The sequence below is a fragment of the Heloderma suspectum genome, chromosome 1, assembly GCF_057233095.1.
Source record: "Heloderma suspectum isolate Gila_16-S chromosome 1, 16-S_ref, whole genome shotgun sequence".
Lineage (NCBI taxonomy): Eukaryota > Metazoa > Chordata > Lepidosauria > Squamata > Helodermatidae > Heloderma > Heloderma suspectum.
In genome coordinates this window covers 144852078-144872171 of record NC_139458.1, presented here as the reverse complement: position 1 = coordinate 144872171, position 20094 = coordinate 144852078, and the positions used below count along the sequence as shown (strand labels likewise).

Genomic DNA, 20094 nt, shown 5'->3' with positions numbered 1-20094 from the left:
TGAGGCTGTTCTGGTGGCAGCAGGAAGAACTCCTTCCCTGGCACCTGAAACAAATGTTGCTATGGGAGCCACCCAGGTGTCAGGGACTCTGGGGGGAAATACAGTTGGTGCTCTGGGGAAGTTGCATTTCCTAGGGTCTCTACGCACCCGGGACATTGCCATAGCATTCTGTAGCAGTGCCATGTGATACTGGGTGGGGGTGATACTGGCATGTCACTGTCAGAAGAACAGCAGCTGCCGTTGGTCGGGTGCTGAAAGCTCACTGGGGATGGAATTTGGGGGCCCAGAGGGGCAGCAATTATGAGAGAATTTAGAATTCTTGGAGGAGGGAACCTTTTTCTTCGAGTTAGCCAGCGTGTCTTGTAATTGCCAGCAATGGGGGAGATCGGCCTTTAATAGACAACTTCTTTAACGAGAGAACAAGTCACATATAAGAAAAGGAGGACATGCCTCCTTCTCGTGATACTTGTTATTCCAGCACAGACAGAACACTGTGACTGTTTCTTTCAAACACACACACACACACACACACACACACACACAGCTTCTTTTAAGAGTTCTTTGCTCCTCTTCCTGGCATCCTGGGCCTTTCAAAGCTCTGAGACTAGAGTGCCCTGCTGCCTGTCAGCCTAACAGCTTCTGACTTACCGTTAGAGAGTTCCAGGAAGGGTAAGGGACAAAAAATAACGATTTGGGGAATAATGACAAAGCCCAAAGAACATCTCCTAGAGTAATTGAGCTAGGTGGGAAGGCAATGCCCTTAAAGAATAAGAAGCAGAGAGACTGTATGCCTCAGCCTTGTCAGGCTGCAGAGGGATTGTTTTGGGAATGGGAAGGGCATAGAAGTGACTAATTCTATGGGCATATTAGAGATGTGAAGCATTCCTCTGATAGGAGTTTGGTGAGCTAACATTAGTGCTGTGCTGAAAATTTCTCCCACTTTTTTTTTACCATTCTCATTCAATTTGACAGAAAAGAAATTGCTTTCAAAAAGAAATTCAAAGGAGGAGAAATTTGGGGGAAATTCTCATGGGGTGGGTTTGGGGTTCTTCTGCTTAATTTACTTGTGAGGTGACTGTGGAACGTGCGCAAGTGTACTCTCTTTCATTTTACAGCAAACTCCATGGCGGCCTGTAGCCTCCTCGGCTTCCTGCACTTCAGTTAAACCCATCATGAGGAAGACGTCATGAGGCAATTCCTCCCATGGGGCTTGCTCAGTTCAGGAAGTGCAGGTGGCCTGGCAGGCTGCAGAGCAATGGAAAGATGTGCAAGAGAGAAAACACACACAGCACGCTCGGCCACCTTGCAGTGATTAGGTAAGCTCAAAAATACCACCAAAAGGAATTCACCATTCTGCCTCAGAAAAGTGGAAGCCTCAACACAGTTGATGCTGTTGCCACCTACAGAAGCAGTGCAACAAACCAAAAACGCTTAGGAAAAAAAAATGAACCTGTGCTACAAACCCTGCCAATAGTGAGCCCTAACTGTGAGAAACTCTTGAAGAATTTCTCCTCCCCGAGGAGAGATGTGGTTAACCCCCCCCCCACACACACACATACACATATTTTTCTGCTCACAAAGAGGCTGAAGAAGTTTGAGAGGCGATCTGTGCACAGCTCTAGCTGGCATGAGTTTGCATTGCAGCCAAATGCCCGATGACACCAGAAGTGCAGAACATTTAAATGGCCTGATTCTGTGGCCAGGCAAAGTATAGGGTACTGTTGGGGGTAATACTTTTATTTACTTACTTACTTATTACATTTATGACCCACTTTTTTGCCCTCTCGCAAAGAACCCAGGGTCCCAAATCCCACTCCAACACTCTAACCACTGCATTACACTAGCCTCTCTACACAGTGAGGGCTCTGAAAAAGTTTGGATAAGAATTCCACATGGATCCAGCCTTTGCAATCAATCCGGGCTATGTCCTCACCTATCTGCATTGCATCAGACCCATACAGGCAGTGCATTCTTCATATGTACCTGCCCGGATGCTAAGATCATCTTCAGGGGTCCTCCTCCGGGAGCCCCTGCCAAAGAAAGTGAGGCAGGTGGCTACCAGGAAGAGGGTCTTTTCTGCTGTGGCACCCCGGCTGTGGAATGAGCTCCCTAGAGAGGTTCGCCTGGCACCTACATTGTACTCCTTCCAGAGCCAGGTGAAGGCCTTTTTATTTTCCAGCATTCTAGCATTTTAACATCCTAGCCTTTTACCTTTGCTGTTTTAAATCTATTACTGTATTTTAAATCTCTGCATTGCTGCTAGGTTTTATTCTGGTTGTATTTTTATAGTGTATTTTTAAGCTTTTATATTTTATATTGTTTTTATGTTGTACTTTGTGATTTTAATTTTTGTGAACCACCCAGAGAGCTTCAGCTATTGGACAGTACAGAAGTGTAATAAAAAATAAATGTTTGTATTCAGGGATAGAAAGTGGGAACCTAATGGAAGACAACATACCTAATTCCTTCAAGCACTCCTGCTTTAGTTACTAATGGAGGTTGTTCCACAGAAGCCCTCTAAGTAACTTTAGCAGCAGATGAGAATGCCTGGTCCTTTAGCTACCGTATCAAGTGGTGATCAAGATGGGGTCTCCACAGGCTCCATGTCCTTGCTCTGGAATCTGGACAGAAGGTGCAAGCTATTTTCTGTGCTGCACTAAAGGCAACTCTCATGACCACAAATGTCAATTCCTCCACACCATCTCTCTGCCTCTGAATTGGCAACAGGGAGAAGAACAGATGATAACAGAGGACCAGATCTGGCCCAGAGGCCATCTACTGCTGATCACTAATGCTGAACTGTTCCCCATCTACCACAAGCCACCCTCAAACTGCTTCAGATTTCTCAGCTTTCTGTACATGCTGTTCACCTTTTGGCAAGCCTTCCCCACACAACCACAAGGTCTAAAACAATGCTCCATTTTAAAATGGCAGACAGAACTTTGTCAGATGCCCCCAGATTAGGTGCTAGAATGCCAGGCTATAACCTGGCCTGCATAAGCACAGACCTATCCTTCCTAACCAGGTGCACACCAGCTGTGCAGACACCAGATTTTCAGCCCACTAATTGCAATTTCCCAATGCCATCCCACCACCATAACGGAAACTCTCCCTGACACTAAGGAGTGTGCCTCTGTTTTAAATGTGAGCACTAGAACAGGGTTTTTATCCTCTGAATGGAAAATTTTAGCCCCTAGAATCCCAAATAGGAAGATTATTATTCTTATTCTTGTTTTCTTGCCTCCAGATTTCTTTTTAAAAGATAACAGAGAGATCTCACTGTTTGCAAACAGACTTCTGGCACAGCTGCTAAAGCGCAACCCCCAAGCAAACCTCCTCCCACCCCCTGGGTGAGCCAAGGACATGGTTTCCAAAACTACACTCAGATTTAGTCAGACTTGGCAGAGCCAGACCGGGACCTACCATATGATTGGACCAGCATGTGGGTGGTTTTAATATGCAAGAGTTACAAAGCAATTTGGAGCTTTGGCTAAGCCAACCCCACCCTTCCAGACTTGGGAGGGATGCAATCTGCCAGAAGAATCTGCCCTTGCAAGCTGGACACTTCTTACACAAAAACAAAAACAAGCCAATGAAGTAAAGGCAAATCTGTTCAAAGGAATGGTCCGTCACAGTAATGTTGGAATGACGGAAGGCCAGCATCTGAATAAAGCAGCCTGCTAGCTGGAGGATGCTGGGAGTTGTAGCCCAACACAACTGGAGGACACCTGATTGGGGAAAGCTGCAGTACAGCAACTCTTTGTTTGCTGCAGGAGATCCAATGTGTTCATGAGTCTTACCTCCATCACTGAAATGAAGGGGGCACTCAGCGGGGACATTGGACCGTAACTGTCACAGAACTGAAGGGTGCAGGAAAGCCTGTTGTGGTTGGCAAGAAAGAGGTGGACACTGATCTTTGAGCTTATGTTTGGTCACAACTGTATTGCTTAATTGCGGTCATTAAATGAGCAGTTAGGATTGGGTTGGGGGAAGGGACTTCTCTCTCTCAGCTCTGCTTTATCCAAGGAGCTGGTCTGGATACCTTGCTGCAATTGTTCCTCTGGTGCATATCTCAAGTGAGAGCTGTCTGACAGTGGCAAAGCCTTATACCTGGCCATACAGGTAGGCAGGTCCCATTCCCTGCAGCCATCCTTCTCTCTCTGGCAGTCCCTACCCTCACCTTTCCATACAACTGCTGATTACAAGAACTGATCCCATCTCTGCTGAGCTCCCGCTGTCCCAGGCTGAGAGCGTTAGGACAGATCTAGAACCCCCGCAAGCTATGGGCCTTGCTTCTCCCATCTCTTGCTGTACCACTTTGCTAAGTGGTGATGGATATCAGTGAGATTTTAATTGGAGGACTCTACTCCAGCCTAAACAGAGGTTACCACAAGGACGTAAAACAAAACAAAACATGCCCATTCCTGGACAATCAGAATGGCATGAAAAAAAATCATTCCCGCCCCCCCCAAAAAGCAACCAGCCAAAGCATAGGGCAACCTGACATTTACCACACGTGGACAATGAGTCCAGCCAATGTAGGGTGAGGCCTTATATAGGCCTCTCCCCAACCCTTGCCAGCCAAATCTCACACTACCCAGGAAACCCCAGCTGTTACATTTTCAGGTTTTATGATTGCTGGGAGCTCTTGAGACATCATGCAATCTCATTCATCATCACTGAGAGCTCATCGACAGCTGGGAAGACACACAGACAACACAAGACTTGACTGTGTTTCAACAGTCTGTTCTTACCTCTGAGGGAGGTGGACAGAGAGCACTGCCTCCCCCTGGCCCTGCAGCCAACCCCTGCAGGCTTCACCACAGCGGGCTGGGCCTCTTCTGTATGTACACTTTACATATCATATCAGAGAGAGAGCCTGGGTCAGCATCTGGACTCATATCTACACCCTATCTGAGTCTGAGCTAACTCCCAAGGTTAAAAACTGATGACAATCAGGATCCTGTTTCCCCAAACACAGGGTCAAGTGTTGACAAAGTTTTGCTGATTGGATTTTCACCGTGTCTCTTATTATAAGAAAAGGCCCCTTACCCCAGAACATGATGACTGTATGTAGCTTTAAAAAGTACTCTGCTTTTCAATGGCATTTGAATCTTTCAGAGCACCACAGAGTTGGAAGGGACCAGAAGACCATTTAAGTCTAACATGTCACCATGAGTAGGACCAGCAATTACTTCTCAACATAATTTCTTCCTTGAGGACCAGTGGTCCCAGTTTAGTGCTGTCGATGCCATATCCTCAAGTTGATTCGCACCTATAAATCTACTTTTCTTGGATGTTTCAAAAATTTGAAAGTACGTACGTAGCAGGGGTAAGCAAATCAATCAGTCTATTTCCATCCAATGTCAGTTTCATATGTGTGCACCCGTTAGTCTATTCTGTTCCATTGTTGCATTAAAGTGTGGTTTTTTAAAAAAGATCTCTATGTACGTTTACATTTCACCATCTGTTTAAATGGGTATTTTTAGATATATTTTGGCTTTTAAAAATATGCATTTCTAAGCAGATTTTCTCTCAAAAACGCACCTGTAAATGATACTCTTTTTAGCTGAGATCTACATCAGAACATTCAGGAAGTACAAAAGCTGGTGGATATTTAAGTTCCAATCTGCACAATAATTTTGGAGGAAGAGATCAGGTCACATCAGATTGAATTCACAAAGGTTGAATTCCTCAAGCATCCTTATGTGTAGCGTAGTGGTGTAGTGGTAAAATTTGGAGGGCTCATCATGACAGTCCCCATAGTCATGCCCCCAAGGAGAGCCCAAAAATGCACGTGTCTATGTTGATCCATATCCAGATGTGTGTGTGTGTGTGTGAATTATATATTTGTGCACGGGACAACTCACAACAATGTTGTTTCTAGGAAAATCTTCCACCACCCCAGCTGCAGCTACTGTGAGGATTATAGCTAAGCTCAGAGGGAGCAGGAAAACTTGAGAGGGGTGGCAGATGACAGCATCCCTTCACCCACTGGCTTTGGCACTACAATCCTGGTCTGTTTAAACCAGAGTTCTCCATTATGTCCAAAACAGAGAATTCTGGTTTAATGTCACTTTACTATTCAGGATCTTAAACCATGGTTTGATCATGGTTTAAGATCCTGGTTAATAAACTGACATTAAACTAGAGTTCCGTATTTTGGATATAACAGGGAACTCTGTTTTAAACAGATCAGGACAGAAGTGCAGAAGCAGGTGCATGAAGGGAGGAGAAGAGCAGCAAGGGAGGAGAAGGTAGGCCCAACACTTGTTGCTAGCTCCCTTAACCATATTTTAGAAAACTGGGATGATTATTTCTGAACCAGCCCACTGCCTCCATTTTAAAATTTATTTTTATGCCACTCTTCTATTGTCTATTTTATTGTGTGTTTGTTTTATCATTCTTTTTAAGTTTTGTGAGTTTTGCTGACAAGTCCCTGGGGTTGAAGAGTGGAACAGAAATGCTCAAAATAAATACAGAAATAAGCAAAGGTTTTACAGGCGGGACAGGCAACCTTTTTGGGACATGGACACATTTGGGAAACTGTCCCAGGCACCACCACAAAATGGCTGCCATGGGAGACATGGCAAAGGACAAGTAACCTCCCCAAAAGACAGGCAGAGAAGGGGTCTGAGCCCCAGCACACTAAGGGCATCTCTACACCAGCCTAAAATCCTGCATTTAAAACAGGGCTTTCTGCTTCTGTTTTAAATAGAGTATCACAACAACTCCCTTTTTCACCTGCTTCCTTTCCCCACTCCCCGTTCCCCCTCCTTCTCCCCGTATCTGAGTTTTCCATTATCTTTCATTGATCTCGCTTCTCTTCTTGCCACTTTTCCTCTTTTCACAGAGGGAACTCAAGTGGAACACAACGGGGTAATTTGATAGCTCATTATCTGCAATCTATTTAAAAACAGAACAAAGGGCATTTAGTGAAGGAGATGCCTTGGAGGTTCATGGCGTCATGTAAAGAGCCCACAAACTTCCATGAAGGAGCAACCTCAATCAGAGGACAAAAGCTCCATGTCAAGAAAGCCTCAATAATTCCTTTGACCTTTGACAGTCTTCAGGCTCAATAGAAACCTATTTCACACCAATCTCAGCTGTAGTAAGAAAATGTGGCAATAAAAAAGGAGGAATAAAGGGGGTGAGGTAGGGCCACTTGGCAGGCGCCAAGAAAGATGTGCAGGGGGTGCATTGATGCCTATTGGCACCATGTTGCCTATCCCTGCTTTATAATATATAAATTGATCAAAAGGTGTTTTTAGTAACCTTTCTAAAAGAGTATGTGTGCAATGGATGAGGAGAAAGCGTTTATCATGAGATAGCATTTACCATGATGCTAACAGCAAAGAATGTATATAGAAACTAGAGAGTGTTTCATTATAATCGGGATGTTTTTATGGCACTAATGGGATGTTCAAATCAACACATTATATAGGTGTCCAAGAAGGAAAACACAGAATTAACTCCAGTTTGGAAAACTAGACTGAGGGTGCAACTTATGAAGATAGTCACCAGCCTCTGAATTCGGAGGCTGGCGACTCTCCTGAGCAGGGCAGCTGGAACACAAAGGGGATCTTCTCCTCTCCTCTGTGCTCCAGCCACCCTGTATTTTCAGTCAGATGCGCAATTTTGGACATCTAGCTGGGCACTCTGGAGAGGGAGAGGGGGAGGCTGCATGGCAGATAGGAAGCCTCATAAAGCAGCCTCAATGGCCTCCTTCCCAACCTGGACCTACCCCCTTTCTCCCTTCTCTGCACTCTGTTTCTGACCACAGAGAAGTAGCCGGCAAGAAAGAACACATTTGCTAAGAGGGGACGGGGAGCACGATTTCTGGGAACTGTGTTCGAAGCGCTGGCTCTGATCTTGGTTCCCAGAAACCGAAAAATCCCATGGCCCTCTACACAGTGTCTAGTGGCTATAGGATTGCTCCCTTAGGCAGTTTTGGAAAGAGATGTGCAGCCTGATGATCCTATGCATGTTTACTCAGCAATAAGTTGTACTTTAATCAACGGGGTTCACTCCCAATAAGGATACACAGTACCACAAACAAACATGCATAATCAAAACATCGTTAAAGAAGTCCTTATTTTTTTTCTTTTTTGTGATGAAGGAAAGGTCTATATCCTTCTATGCAACCAAACTCGTTTTGTATGAAAGATACATTTGCTTACATTGTCTATTTCCCACCCCCAACCCCATCTGTATGTCATAATTCTGGGGTAACACCCAGATAATCAATTAAGAATGAAGAACAAAGACATCAACAGAGTTTGCATGTGAATGTGCATTTTTCAAGAAGTGGCTCCCTTCGTTAGCACTTGAATTCCACTGATCTTCATCTTTCAGGTTAGACCATTTGGGCACATTTTAGAGTTTGCAGGTCCTCCCATTGCCCACCTTTCACAAGCTGTGTGCAAATGCCCTTTGGTGGTTATGGTGGCAACAAGAAAGGGTAGAAAGAAAGCAACAGCCAAAGGAAAAGAGGAAACAGGTCACTTACCAGCTCATGATTGCCAGCAGGCATGCAAGGCGTGGCAGCCTAAAGGGCAAAGCACAAAAGAAAGCAAGCATTAGAACTCTTCTGTGCAGTCATAATACAGAAAAAGAAGAACAGGGTAAGCATTATCCATGCAATGTAACCACCCTGCTCCAATTACCCAAGAGCAGCCCCATCAATACTGACCTCCTCCACCTGTGCTGGGCAAATGTTCCCTCCCCACTAGGTGACTGAGAATTAGCCAAACCTCTGAGTAGTTGCTTGGGAAAGGATCCAAACTATACAGAGATTTCAAGACCCCACTATAAGAAGAACCCGTATAAACCTGTTTTCCAGAACAACCGCCCAGGGATGAAAACTCTTATCAAGGCTGTGGTATAGAGAGGGTATACACACGCTAGTCCAGTGGTAGGCCACCTGATGCCCTCTAAATGTTTGGGACTACAACTTATTTATTATTATTTATTTATTTATTACATTTATATCCCGCCTTTTTTCCTCCTCAAAGAACCCAAGGCAGCCCAGAACTTCCATAATCCCTAACATTTGGCCACACCAGCTAGGGCTTATGGGTGTTGCAGTCCAAAAGATCTGGAGAACAAGTTGTCTATGCCTGTTCTAGACCATTTCAAGCTGCCATTCAGAGAAAAGAAGAATATAACCAAGGCCTGTAAAGTGCTGGGGTATTATGAAGCAAAAGTTGACCGACAGATAGCTGAGTTAACCAACATATAAGCACTGCAGTTTTGATTTTGGTTTTAAACCTGTTTGTGTTTATAGCAACCTGTGGAAACAATTAGACAATAATGGAAACAATTCCATCGGAAGAATTCTCTATCCCGTACACAAGCACTGGGCAGAGAACAGATAAACATTCAATAAGAGTCAAGAACAGTAATAGCTTTAATGATCTTTGAAGATAATTTTTCTAAAGCTCTATAAGCCCCATACAGCCAGCTTCTCTCAACATCAGTCCACTTTACTTCTTGTTGGGGGGTTTCCCACCAACTACGTTCGAAGTCTTTCTCTTCTCAAGAGAAATGAGAGGGGCAGGCATGTTAAACTTTATACATTAGGCTAAATATCTGGAGATATTTGGATTTTCAGTGGTGGTCCTTCATCTATGCTATTCCTTCCCGAGATCTCTGCCAAGCCGCCTCCTTGGGTGTTTGTCAATAAACCCCAAAAAACCATTTGTTTTGTCTAGCCATTTTTGAATGATTTTATGTTGGTTCATTGTTGTTTTTGTCTGATGCTTAGTTTTACATTGTATTATTATGAATGTTATTCTATTGCTTTTATTTTAATTATTTAGTTGTCAAGATGAGCATCTCTGTCAGGGTGGCCATATGTCCTACTCAACAGAAGACAGATCTCTACTTGATCTGCTGTCAAAGAACAGTCCTCTGTTTGAAGGCATCCTCTATTTGAAGGGCTGTCGAGAAAACAACAGAATGGGAAAGACTAGAGATCTCTTCAAGAAAATTGGAGATCTCAAGGGAACGTTTTGTGCAAAGACGGGCATGATCAAGGACAAAGAAGGCAGGGACCTAACAGAAGCAGATGAGATTAAGAAGAGGTGGCAAGAATACACAGAAGAACTATACAGGAAAGATCTGAATGTCCCTGATAGCCATGCTAGTGCGGTCACTGAACTTGAGCCGGACATCCTCGAGAGTGAAGTCAAGTGGGCCTTAGGAAGCATTAGTAACTAGCGGAGATGACAGTATTCCAGCTGAGCTATTTAAAATCCTAAAAGATGATGCTGTTAAAGTGCTGCATTCAATATGCCAACAAATTTGGAACACTCAACAATGGCCACAAGACTGGAAAAGGTCAGTTTACATTCCAATTCCAAAGAAGGGCAACGTCAAAGAGTGTTCAAACTACTGCACAATTGCGCTCATTTCACATGCCAGCAAGGTGATGCTCAAAATCCTACAAGCTAGGCTTCAGCAGTATGCAAGCCGAGAACTACCGGAAGTACAAGCTGGGTTTCGAAGAGGCAGAGGAACTAGAGATCAAATCGCCAACATTCGCTGGATCATGGAGAAAGCAAGAGAATTCCAGAAAACCATCTATTTCTGCTTCATTGACTATGCTAAAGCCTTTGATTGTGTGGATCACAACAACCTGTGGCAAATTCTTAAAGTGATGGGAGTACCAGACCACCTTACCTGTCTCCTGAGAAACCTGTACGAGGGTCAAGAAGCAACAGTAAGAACCAGACATGGAACAACCGAGTGGTTCAAAATTGGGAAAGGAGTACGACAGGGCTGCATATTGTCACCCTGCTTATTTAACTTATATGCAGAGTACATCATGAGAAACGCTGGGTTGGATGAATCACAGGTCGGAATTAAGATTGCCAGGAGAATTATCAACAACCTCCAATATGCAGACAATACCACCCTAATGGCAGAAAGCGAAGAGGATCTAAAGAGCCCCTTGATGAGGGTGAAAGAGGAGAGTGCAAAAGCTGGTTTGAAACTCAACATTAAAAAAACAGAGATCATGGCATCTGGCCCCATCACTTCCTGGCATATAGAAGGGGAAGAAATGGAAGCAGTGACAGATTTTATTTTCTTGGGCTCCAAGATCACCGCAGACGGTGACTGTAGCCATGAAATTGAAAGACGCTTGCTCCTTGGAAGGAAAGCTATGGCAAACCTAGACAGCACAGTAAGAAGCAGAGACATCACCTTGCCGACAAAGGTCTGTCTAATCAAAGCTATGGTTTTCCCAGTAGTAATGTATGGCTGTGAGAGCTGGACTATAAGGAAGGCTGAGCGCCGAAGAATTGATGCTTTCGAACTGTGGTGCTGGAGAAGACTCTTACGAGTCTCCTGGACTGCAAGGAGGTCAAATCAGTCCATCCTAAAGGAAATCAACCCTGAGTGCTCATTGGAAGGACAGATACTGAAGCTGAAGCTCAAATATTTTGGCCACCTAATGCGAAGAGAAAACTCCCTGGAAAAGACCCTGATGCTGGGAAAGATTGAAGGCAAAAGGAGAAGGGGACGGCAGAGGATGAGATGGCTAGATAGCATCACGGATGCAATGAATATGAACGTAAGCACGCTCCGGGAGAGAGCGCAGGACAGGAAGGCCTGGCGTGCTATGGTCCATGGGGTCACGAAGAGTCGGACACGACTGAACGACTGAACAACAACAACCAGTCCAAGTCCTGTTTAAAGATCAAGAACCATCAGAAGGGAGAGCAGAGGCCTTGAAGTTGTCCATCAACTCTTAGCACCTGGACTGAGCAGGCACACAGATCACCTGCTCACAGTCTTCCCCACTATGGTGAGATGTACTGTGTTTCTATTTAAATTATATTAGTAATTTCTATATATACATATAAATCAGTACATGGAAATTTTATGCCGATTATTGTTATCTTTTTTGGCAATGCATTAAATGGGCGCTGTAGTCTCCATAGTGTCTGTTGTGTGTGGCATTCAGTCCACAAGACTGTTGCAGAATAACAGACAAATCCTACATTCTGTAGCTCTGCAACATTTTGGAGAAGCAGCCTCTTAGAGCCATGGGTGATCCTTAAAGTAATGGTGAATAGAAAACTAAAATGAAGAGGAAAATGGGACAGTGCCCCTTGATTCCATGCATTATGAACAAGGCAGGTAGCCTTTTTTTTCCTGACCACAGACACCAAGTACCCTAAACCCTGGAACATAAAAATGAAATGTATTTGTTATCCAAACGTTCCTTGTATCAGCTCGGAACTAGTGAATGAGTCTGATGTGAGCCATATCAACTGCCAGGAACAATCCGATTTAAAATATATCAATTTCAAACTGGCGTTTCTTTATTTGCCTTCTTGGTGCAGAAACAATTGAACATGCCCACCCACTCCCACCGGACAACCATTAACATTAGTGTGACGAGGCAGCTATTGATCAAAAAGTCATGGTACTCCAGAAGCTGTGATAACACCATCATCAACATTTTCAACAGCACTTTGCAATGTATAAAATGCTTCACTGCATTTTTCCTTGCAACAATCCTTCAAGGTAGGCTAATGATCATGACTTGCCCAAGGCCAACCAATTAGCTAACTAGATGTGCATCCTAACCAAATCCTCTGATCCGCTGTACTATACAGGGGCCCCATATGGGAGAAAACATTCAAGTACTTGTAGAAGACATCATAAAATCAAGGAAGTTGGCCACAACTAGGAGGAACCTCATATCCACTTAATTAAACCCCCATGTTAAAGGATATTTGCAGAAAAACAAAAGGAGATGGGGGAAGAGTTTTTCCACAGATGCAAGTAAACATCAGATCCAGCCACGCTATACTTCCAATCATTTCCAGAGGCAACTGCATTTGGCCTTTTGGCCTTGCAAGATGTTCTATTATAATATGCCAGCTCTTCTCTTCTCGTCTAGGGCAGACTGCCAGTGTCCACCACCCTTACTGTTGTAAGCAGAGGAAACTAGTTATAATATTGACTTCCAAACAGTAGAGGGCATCAACACATTGAGCTTATGAAAGCACACAGGAACGCCATCATGTTTTCATGTTTTGCAGGCTTTACCCCCCATCCTGGTGGAAAGAAACAGGTTCATTTGCCAGGCAAGATGGCATTTGGAACCAAAGGCTTTTAACCTGCACATATATCCTCTGAATGTTACTGCAGGCAACTGCCTAGCTTCCCGGAATCAGCAAGAAGCCACCAGCCTGGATTTGAATCTGCTTATTAAGAATAAAATTACTCGTCCCCTGTCAACCCCACCATGCGGTGTTGCTCATTCTGCCAAAGTAACTGTTTCACATCCTCCGCTTTCCAGTGCACACTAAGGTCTTCTCAGCAGGAACTATTTTCCAGAATTTCCGGCGAAATGCACTGTTGACCCAACCTATAATTTGCTGGAAAGGGATTGTGGCTAAGAACTATTTTTGGCTGAGAAAAGTGAGTCCTGCCATTCAACATGATAGGAACATAGAAAGCTGCCTTATACTGAGCCAGAACATTGATTTATCTAGCCCAGTATTGTCAACACTGATTGGCAGCAGCTCTCCAAGGTTTCAGACAGTTTTTCTAGCCCTATCTGGAGAGTCCAGGAATTGAACTTGAGATGTTCTGCATGCCAGGCAAGTGCTCTACCACTGAGCTACAGTCCCTCCCCAAGTTCTTCTCCCCAAGAAGCATGATGATGTTTCACTCTTTCTGCTGTAAGCTATACAACCACTTTAAAAACTGATAACTAAATGACACCCAGATAGAGTGTATGCTTTGTATCTTCCTGAGCAGAACCCAGTACAATTTTCATGAATGCAGAGCAGAGCAAAGCCGGAGAGCCAAAACTGGCTTCCTTGAAACTGGGTCCATGGGAATCATATGAGGAACTTAGTAAGCAGGAATGTAGCCAATGAAGACAAGAAGTTACCATCTCAACAGCAGCTTAAATCTACTAATCAGCTGCTCTGAGTTAAAAGCACAACCCCAGTACAGAGACATTACCATCAAGGAAAAGAAGGTTTAAGCATGTCCCTGCTATATTGTATGAAAGGTTGGAGAACTGCAAAACTGGAATAATCTGTGAGCCACACAGATTGGTTCTTGAGTCCATGGCTTAATGATCCGAAGGCCTCTGATACATGGAGGATAAATGGTAAATACAGACAACCATTTCCCAGCTGCTAACATACAATAGCGTGAATGTTACCACTAGGCAACCCAGCTATCAGTATTGTCCTGTTAAGTAGTGAGGCACCTTTTAGTACTGCTCTACTTGGACTGTTTTTAAATTTCAGAGTTGAGAGGATATTTAAGACACATTCCTATACTGAAGATCTGCTACTATAAGGGACTATAAGAAAGGAAGACCACTACACTGGTAGAACGCCAGTTATGCCACCAACATGTCAGATACACCAGATACAGCAGCGGAACACCCCACTGGTGGAATGGTTCTACCAGCAAAGACTTGCTGGTGGAACAGCTGAAACAGGGTGGAGTCATAGAAGAATCAACATGGTTTCTGCAAAGGTTAAGTCTTGTCTCACTAACCTTTTAGAGTTCTTTGAGAGAGTCAATAAACATGTGATTTATTGGTGATCCGGTAGCCATTGTTTACTTGGACTTCGAAATGGATTTGACAAAGTCCCTCATCAAAGACTCCTGAGCAAACACAGCAGTCATGGAATAAGAGGCAAGGTCCTCTTATGGATCAGTAACTGGTTAAAGAAGAGACAGCAGAGTGTAGGAATAAATGGTAAATTCTGCCAATGAAGGAAAGTAAATAATGGGGCCCTCCCACTGGGATCCATACTAGGACCAATGCTTTTCAACCTGTTCATAAATGATCTGGAATTAGGAATGAGCAGTGAAGTGGCCACGTTTGCCAATGACACCAAATTATTTAGGGCTGTTAAAACAAAAACGGCTTGCAAAGAGCTCCAAAAAGATCTGTCCAAACTGGGAGAATGGGCATCAAAATGGCAGATGTGGTTCAGTGTAAGCAAGTGTAAACTGATGCACATTTAGGGATGTCGTGGGAGTCCAAGAGGGGGTGGAATCCTGCGGACTACCTCCCACTTGACCTCCTGGACTCCAGTCTGCATACTGCCACACTTGCCTGCCTTAGCTCATGCCAAGTCAAGCAAATGCGCAGCAACCCGATCCCTCGTCAAGCCTCCATTTTGCATAAAAATGGCAGCTCGGCCTTTTTCATAAATGCCCATGAGTGCAAATGGACCATTTACGCATAATTACAAGAGTAAATTGGCCATTTACGCCTGTAATCTTGCATAAATTGCCACTTTACGACCACCATTTGCACAGATGGGCTGTTACGAAAAAGGCCAAGCTGCCATTTTTACACAAAAATGTGAGGGATTGGGTGGCCACATGCTGCTCGCTGGGCACCCACGGACTGGCTGGTGGCTTGCCGCACACAGCAAACAGGAGCAAGAGGATGGCCAGTGGGGGTCCGGTGAGCGACCAGGACTAGGGTAAGTTTACCCATCCCTATGCACATTGGGGCAAAAAATCCCAGCTTCAAGTATAAGCTGATAGGATCTGAGTTAGCGATGACTGACCAAGAAAGAGTTCTTGGGGTTGTGTGGAAGAGCTCAATGAATGAAGATGTCAACCCAGCATACGGCTGCTGTGAAAAAGGTAAATGCCATGTTAGGCATAATTAGAAAAGGAATTGAAAATAAAACTGCCAAGATCATACTCCCCTTGTACAAACCTATGGTGCAACCATACTTAGGATACTGTGTACAGTTCTGGTCACTGCACCTAAAAAAAGGAATATTGTAGAGCTGGAAAAAGTGCAGACAAGAACAACCAAATTATCAAGGGGCTGGGGCAACTCCCCTATGAGGAAAGGGGATTACAACAGCTGGGATTGTTTAGTTTGAAAAAAGGTGAAGGGGGGGCATGATAAAGGTGTACACAATTATGCATGGTGTGGAGAAAGTAGATAGGGAGACATTTTTCTCCCTCTCTGACAATACTAGAACCTAAGCCCATCCCATGAAGCTGATTGGTGGGAGATTCCAGACAGAGAAAAGAAAGTACTTCTTCACATAGTGCATAAACTACAGAACTAACTTCCACAAGGTGTAGTGATGGCCACCAATTTGGATGGCTCTAAAAGAGGAGTGGACAAATTCATGGAGGAGAAGGCTATTAATGGCTACTAGTCCTGAAGGCTATATGCTGCCTCCAGTATCAGAGGCAGTATGCCTATGTACACCAGTTGCTGGGAAATATGGGCAGGAGGGTGCTGCTGCACTCATTTCCCACTTGTGGGCTTCTCACAGGCAGCTGGTTGGCCACTGTGTGAACAGAATGCTGGACTAGATGGACCCTTGGTCTGATCCAGCACAGCTCTTATGTCCTTACATTCACAGGAAGGGCTTGGGCAGCACAGGGGAGGAGCATACTTATTCCATATCCTGTACCCCTTAAATCCATGGTCACACCACCATCAACAGTGCAACATTAATCAGCCCCAGACCAGGCATGAAGAGTTTTCCCTCCCATTTAATTCAATGGAGGGGTGGGATTGATAAATAGCTGCCCTCACAATGACAACCACTTGCCCACATCTCTCTGACAGAGCAGATGATATGGTGTAACTCAACACCCAATCACAGGACACCACCACTAGTATGCAAATCCCACACAGGAACACCGTAGCTTGTATGATAGGGAGCGTGGTATAGGGCTATACTAATCCTGCCCTCATGTCACACACACAGAGCTCAAGCAGCGAAGCTCTAGTGAGAAGAAAGAAACTCATGTTTGTGAACCGCCCAGACAGCTTCAGCTATGGAGCTGTATAGATATATACAGTCAGGGCCAGAAATACTGGAACAAGGATAACTGTTTGGGCAGTTGGCCTCTGTACACCACATTGAAATTGAAAGGAAACACACCCAGATGGGAGCGAAGTCAGGACTTTCAGCTGTAATTCAAGGGGTTTGACAAAAGTGGAGCACTAACCATTCAGGAAGTACAGCCAGTGGCATACACACACACCCATCATTGCTGGCTCATAAGTAATGGAAGGAATGGCTGACAAGCAGCTGCATAGCCAGGTGTGGCCTGTTTCCTGGGTGCCCCATGACCAATCAAGCAGATAAAAGGCCTGGAGGTGGTTCTGAGTGGTACATTTGCATTTGGTAGCTGTTCCCTGGAACTCCCAATATGAGGTCCAAAGAGGTGTCCATGCGAGTGAACAGCCAGTGTGGTGTAGTAGCTAGAGTGATGGACTGGGACTCGGGAGATCCAGGTTCTAGTCCCCACTTGGCCATGGAAGCTCACTGGGTGACTTTGGGCCAGTCACAGAGTCTCAGCCCAACCTACCTCACAGGGTTGTTGTTGTGAGGATAAAATGGAGAGGGGGAAGATTATGTATGCCACCTTGGGTTCCTTAAGGATGAAAAAAGGTGGGATATAAACGTAATAAATAAATAAATGAGTACAGGATTGCCATCTTATAGTGCAATCCTATATGTCTCTACTCAGAAGTTTGTTGTTGTTTATTCATTCAGTTGCTTCCGACTCTTCGTGACTTCATGGACCAGCCCATGCCAGAGCTTCCTGTCGGCCGTCGCCACCCCCAGCTCCCCCAAGGTCAAGCCCATCACCTCCAGAATATCATCCATCCATCTTGCCCTTGGTCAGCCCCTCTTCCTTTGGCCTTCCACTTTCCCTAGCATCAGCATCTTCTCCAGGGTATCCTGTCTTCTCATGAAGTGGCCAAAGTACTTCAGTTTTGCCTTTAATATCCTTCCCTCAAGTGAGCAGTCTGGCTTTATTTCCTGAAGTATGGACTGGTTTGATCTTCTTGCAGTCCAAGGCACTCTCAGAATTTTCCTCCAGCACCACAGTTCAAAAGCATCTATCTTCCTTCACTCAGCCTTCCTTATGGTCCAGCTCTCGCTGGATTTCTACTTTCTACTCAGAAGTACCATTCAGTTAAATGGAGATTACTCCCAAATAAGTAAATACAGGACTGCAGCCTGACAACACAAATATGAATGTAATTCCCTCTGTATTCAGTGGGGCTTACTCCCAGGTAAGTGTTCATACCTGCCTTAAACTTGATGGTTGTGTTGAATTGGCGAACATAAAATATGAAATCTATTAAACTATCAACTGTCAAATACTAAATGCTACTGTCAAGTAGTGCCCAATATCAAATATTTCATATTTGACTTTTAAAACTGATTTCAAATATCAACAAGAGATGCACAACGTTCTGTGAATATTTCATAAATACACAAATATTCAGAGACTAACCAGTAAATATTCATCAATAAAACTGACAGAGGAAATTTGGGGGAAGCAAACTAGTTTTAAAGCAGCAATCACAAGGTAGATCAGAGGAGAAGTAGGCCTTCTCAGAGGTGGCGCCCACTCTCCCACATGTGGTCCAAGAGACAGAAACAGTGGCAAGTTTTAAATGCCTCTTGAAAACACACATGTTCACTGTCTGACTACCCTGCTCTATTGTTATAGCATTGTAATGTTTTAAATTATTTATTATTTTTATCTCCTTCTTACATTGTTACATTGTATTTTTAATGTGAACCACTTAGGGATTTTAGTATATTAAGGGTGCAATCTATGTGTGTTTAGACAGAGAAAAGGCCTACAACTCCAAGCATGCCCCAGCCAACATGGCTGGCTGGGGCATGCTGGGAGTTGTAAGCCTTTTCTCTGTCTAAACATGCATAGGATTGCACCCTAAGTGGTATAGAAGTATTATAAATTAATCAGTAGATAGGATGTTTGTTTGGAGCAACTACCAGTTAGCCACATGATATGCATCTTGGAAAATAGACTTAGGTTATTCCTTTTGACATTTTAACAGCAGCTGTTGGCATGCACATTTCTACAAGTTCTGATCACTCTTTTAACAACCTTCTCTTTCCCAGTCCACCAAACAACAAAGGAGAAGAGACCAGAATGACCAAAATGGTTAAGCATTCCCAGGTTTCTCTGTGGTCCCTGAAAAGTGCCCAAGGCATTCTGTGTTGCCACACAGCAGACCATTTGTGGGCTGGTTATGTCCTCAGTGGCAAGCCACCATTGCATTATCAACACAGCAAAAGTATGTCTGGGCAGCAAATATAAAGAAATGGATGATGTCTCTGGAATATAACATGGCTCTTTTTGGCCACTTGACCACAGGAGAAACCTGAGGTCTGGAAGCAGCCTATGAACTCAAGCGAGAAGCAAAATAGCAGAATGATAACAGAGGCTTCCCACTTCACTGGATTTGGAGGCGGTACCAGATGCTGGGGTTTCGTTGTTAACACTGCTCCTTCAGGCCTGAATGCAGCAAAGTTAGAGAGGCTGTTGGTAGCATATTAGGCAATAATTAGCCAATGGTGTTAAAAATACATGACAAAGAATGTTTCCCTCATTCCAACTCTCCAAAACTATTTGCTGCACCCCCTCAAAAGTGTCTCACTTAATTCACCAAGTGACCAAACAAAGCTCAAAAGAAAATGTTTACTCTCCCCATTGCATGTCACGCCCTGCCCGTCAGACGCGCATTCCTGCATTATCATCCAACTGAGGGCAGAGAAGAGGTTTTCGCACTCCTAACTATTTGATCTGCCTTCCCACCCAAGGGCTCCCTTCAGGATTACTGTTCTCTGGCCAGCACTGCACACATTCCAGGGGCAGTGTTTGTGTTCTCTCCTCTGTTTTGTTATGGGTTGAGTGGTTGTGGCTTCTTTCTTTTTCTTTTTTTATTCTAATAGAGAAATGCTACCATAAAAGGGCCTTCTCCTAGCCTTCAGGGCTGGCCCTGATCCACAGAGCGCAAGGAATGTACTGCTCGGACCCACTTGTGAGTTACAAGCAGGGAGAGACTTTGGCTCAGAAAAGATATGATGTTTACACAGCATCTCCAGGCAATTGCACAGAAAAGACCGGTATTTCTGAAGCACCCTCTTGAGCTCCTACAGCACACCTGCATGCTAAAACTTCATTCATTAATTCAACAGATTGCTTTCTTCCACCATTCAGTGGGCCAGTTCACACGATCAAGCAGGCCACCATGGCTTATTTAAGCCATGGTGGGCTGAAGCA

At 44.3% G+C, this 20094-nt stretch overlaps 1 protein-coding gene across 3 annotated transcripts in view; it reads right to left on the bottom strand.

Annotated features, from left to right (window-relative positions):
• The window catches only part of TNS1 (tensin 1), a 445218-nt gene that overhangs the window by 150271 nt on the left and 274853 nt on the right, over positions 1–20094 (bottom strand). For all 3 annotated transcript variants that reach the window (XM_084806390.1, XM_084806321.1, XM_084806397.1), the window contains one exon: positions 8510–8548. In XM_084806390.1, the coding sequence (XP_084662516.1) occupies positions 8510–8548 (39 nt within the window). The remainder of the gene's footprint in view (positions 1–8509; positions 8549–20094) is intronic.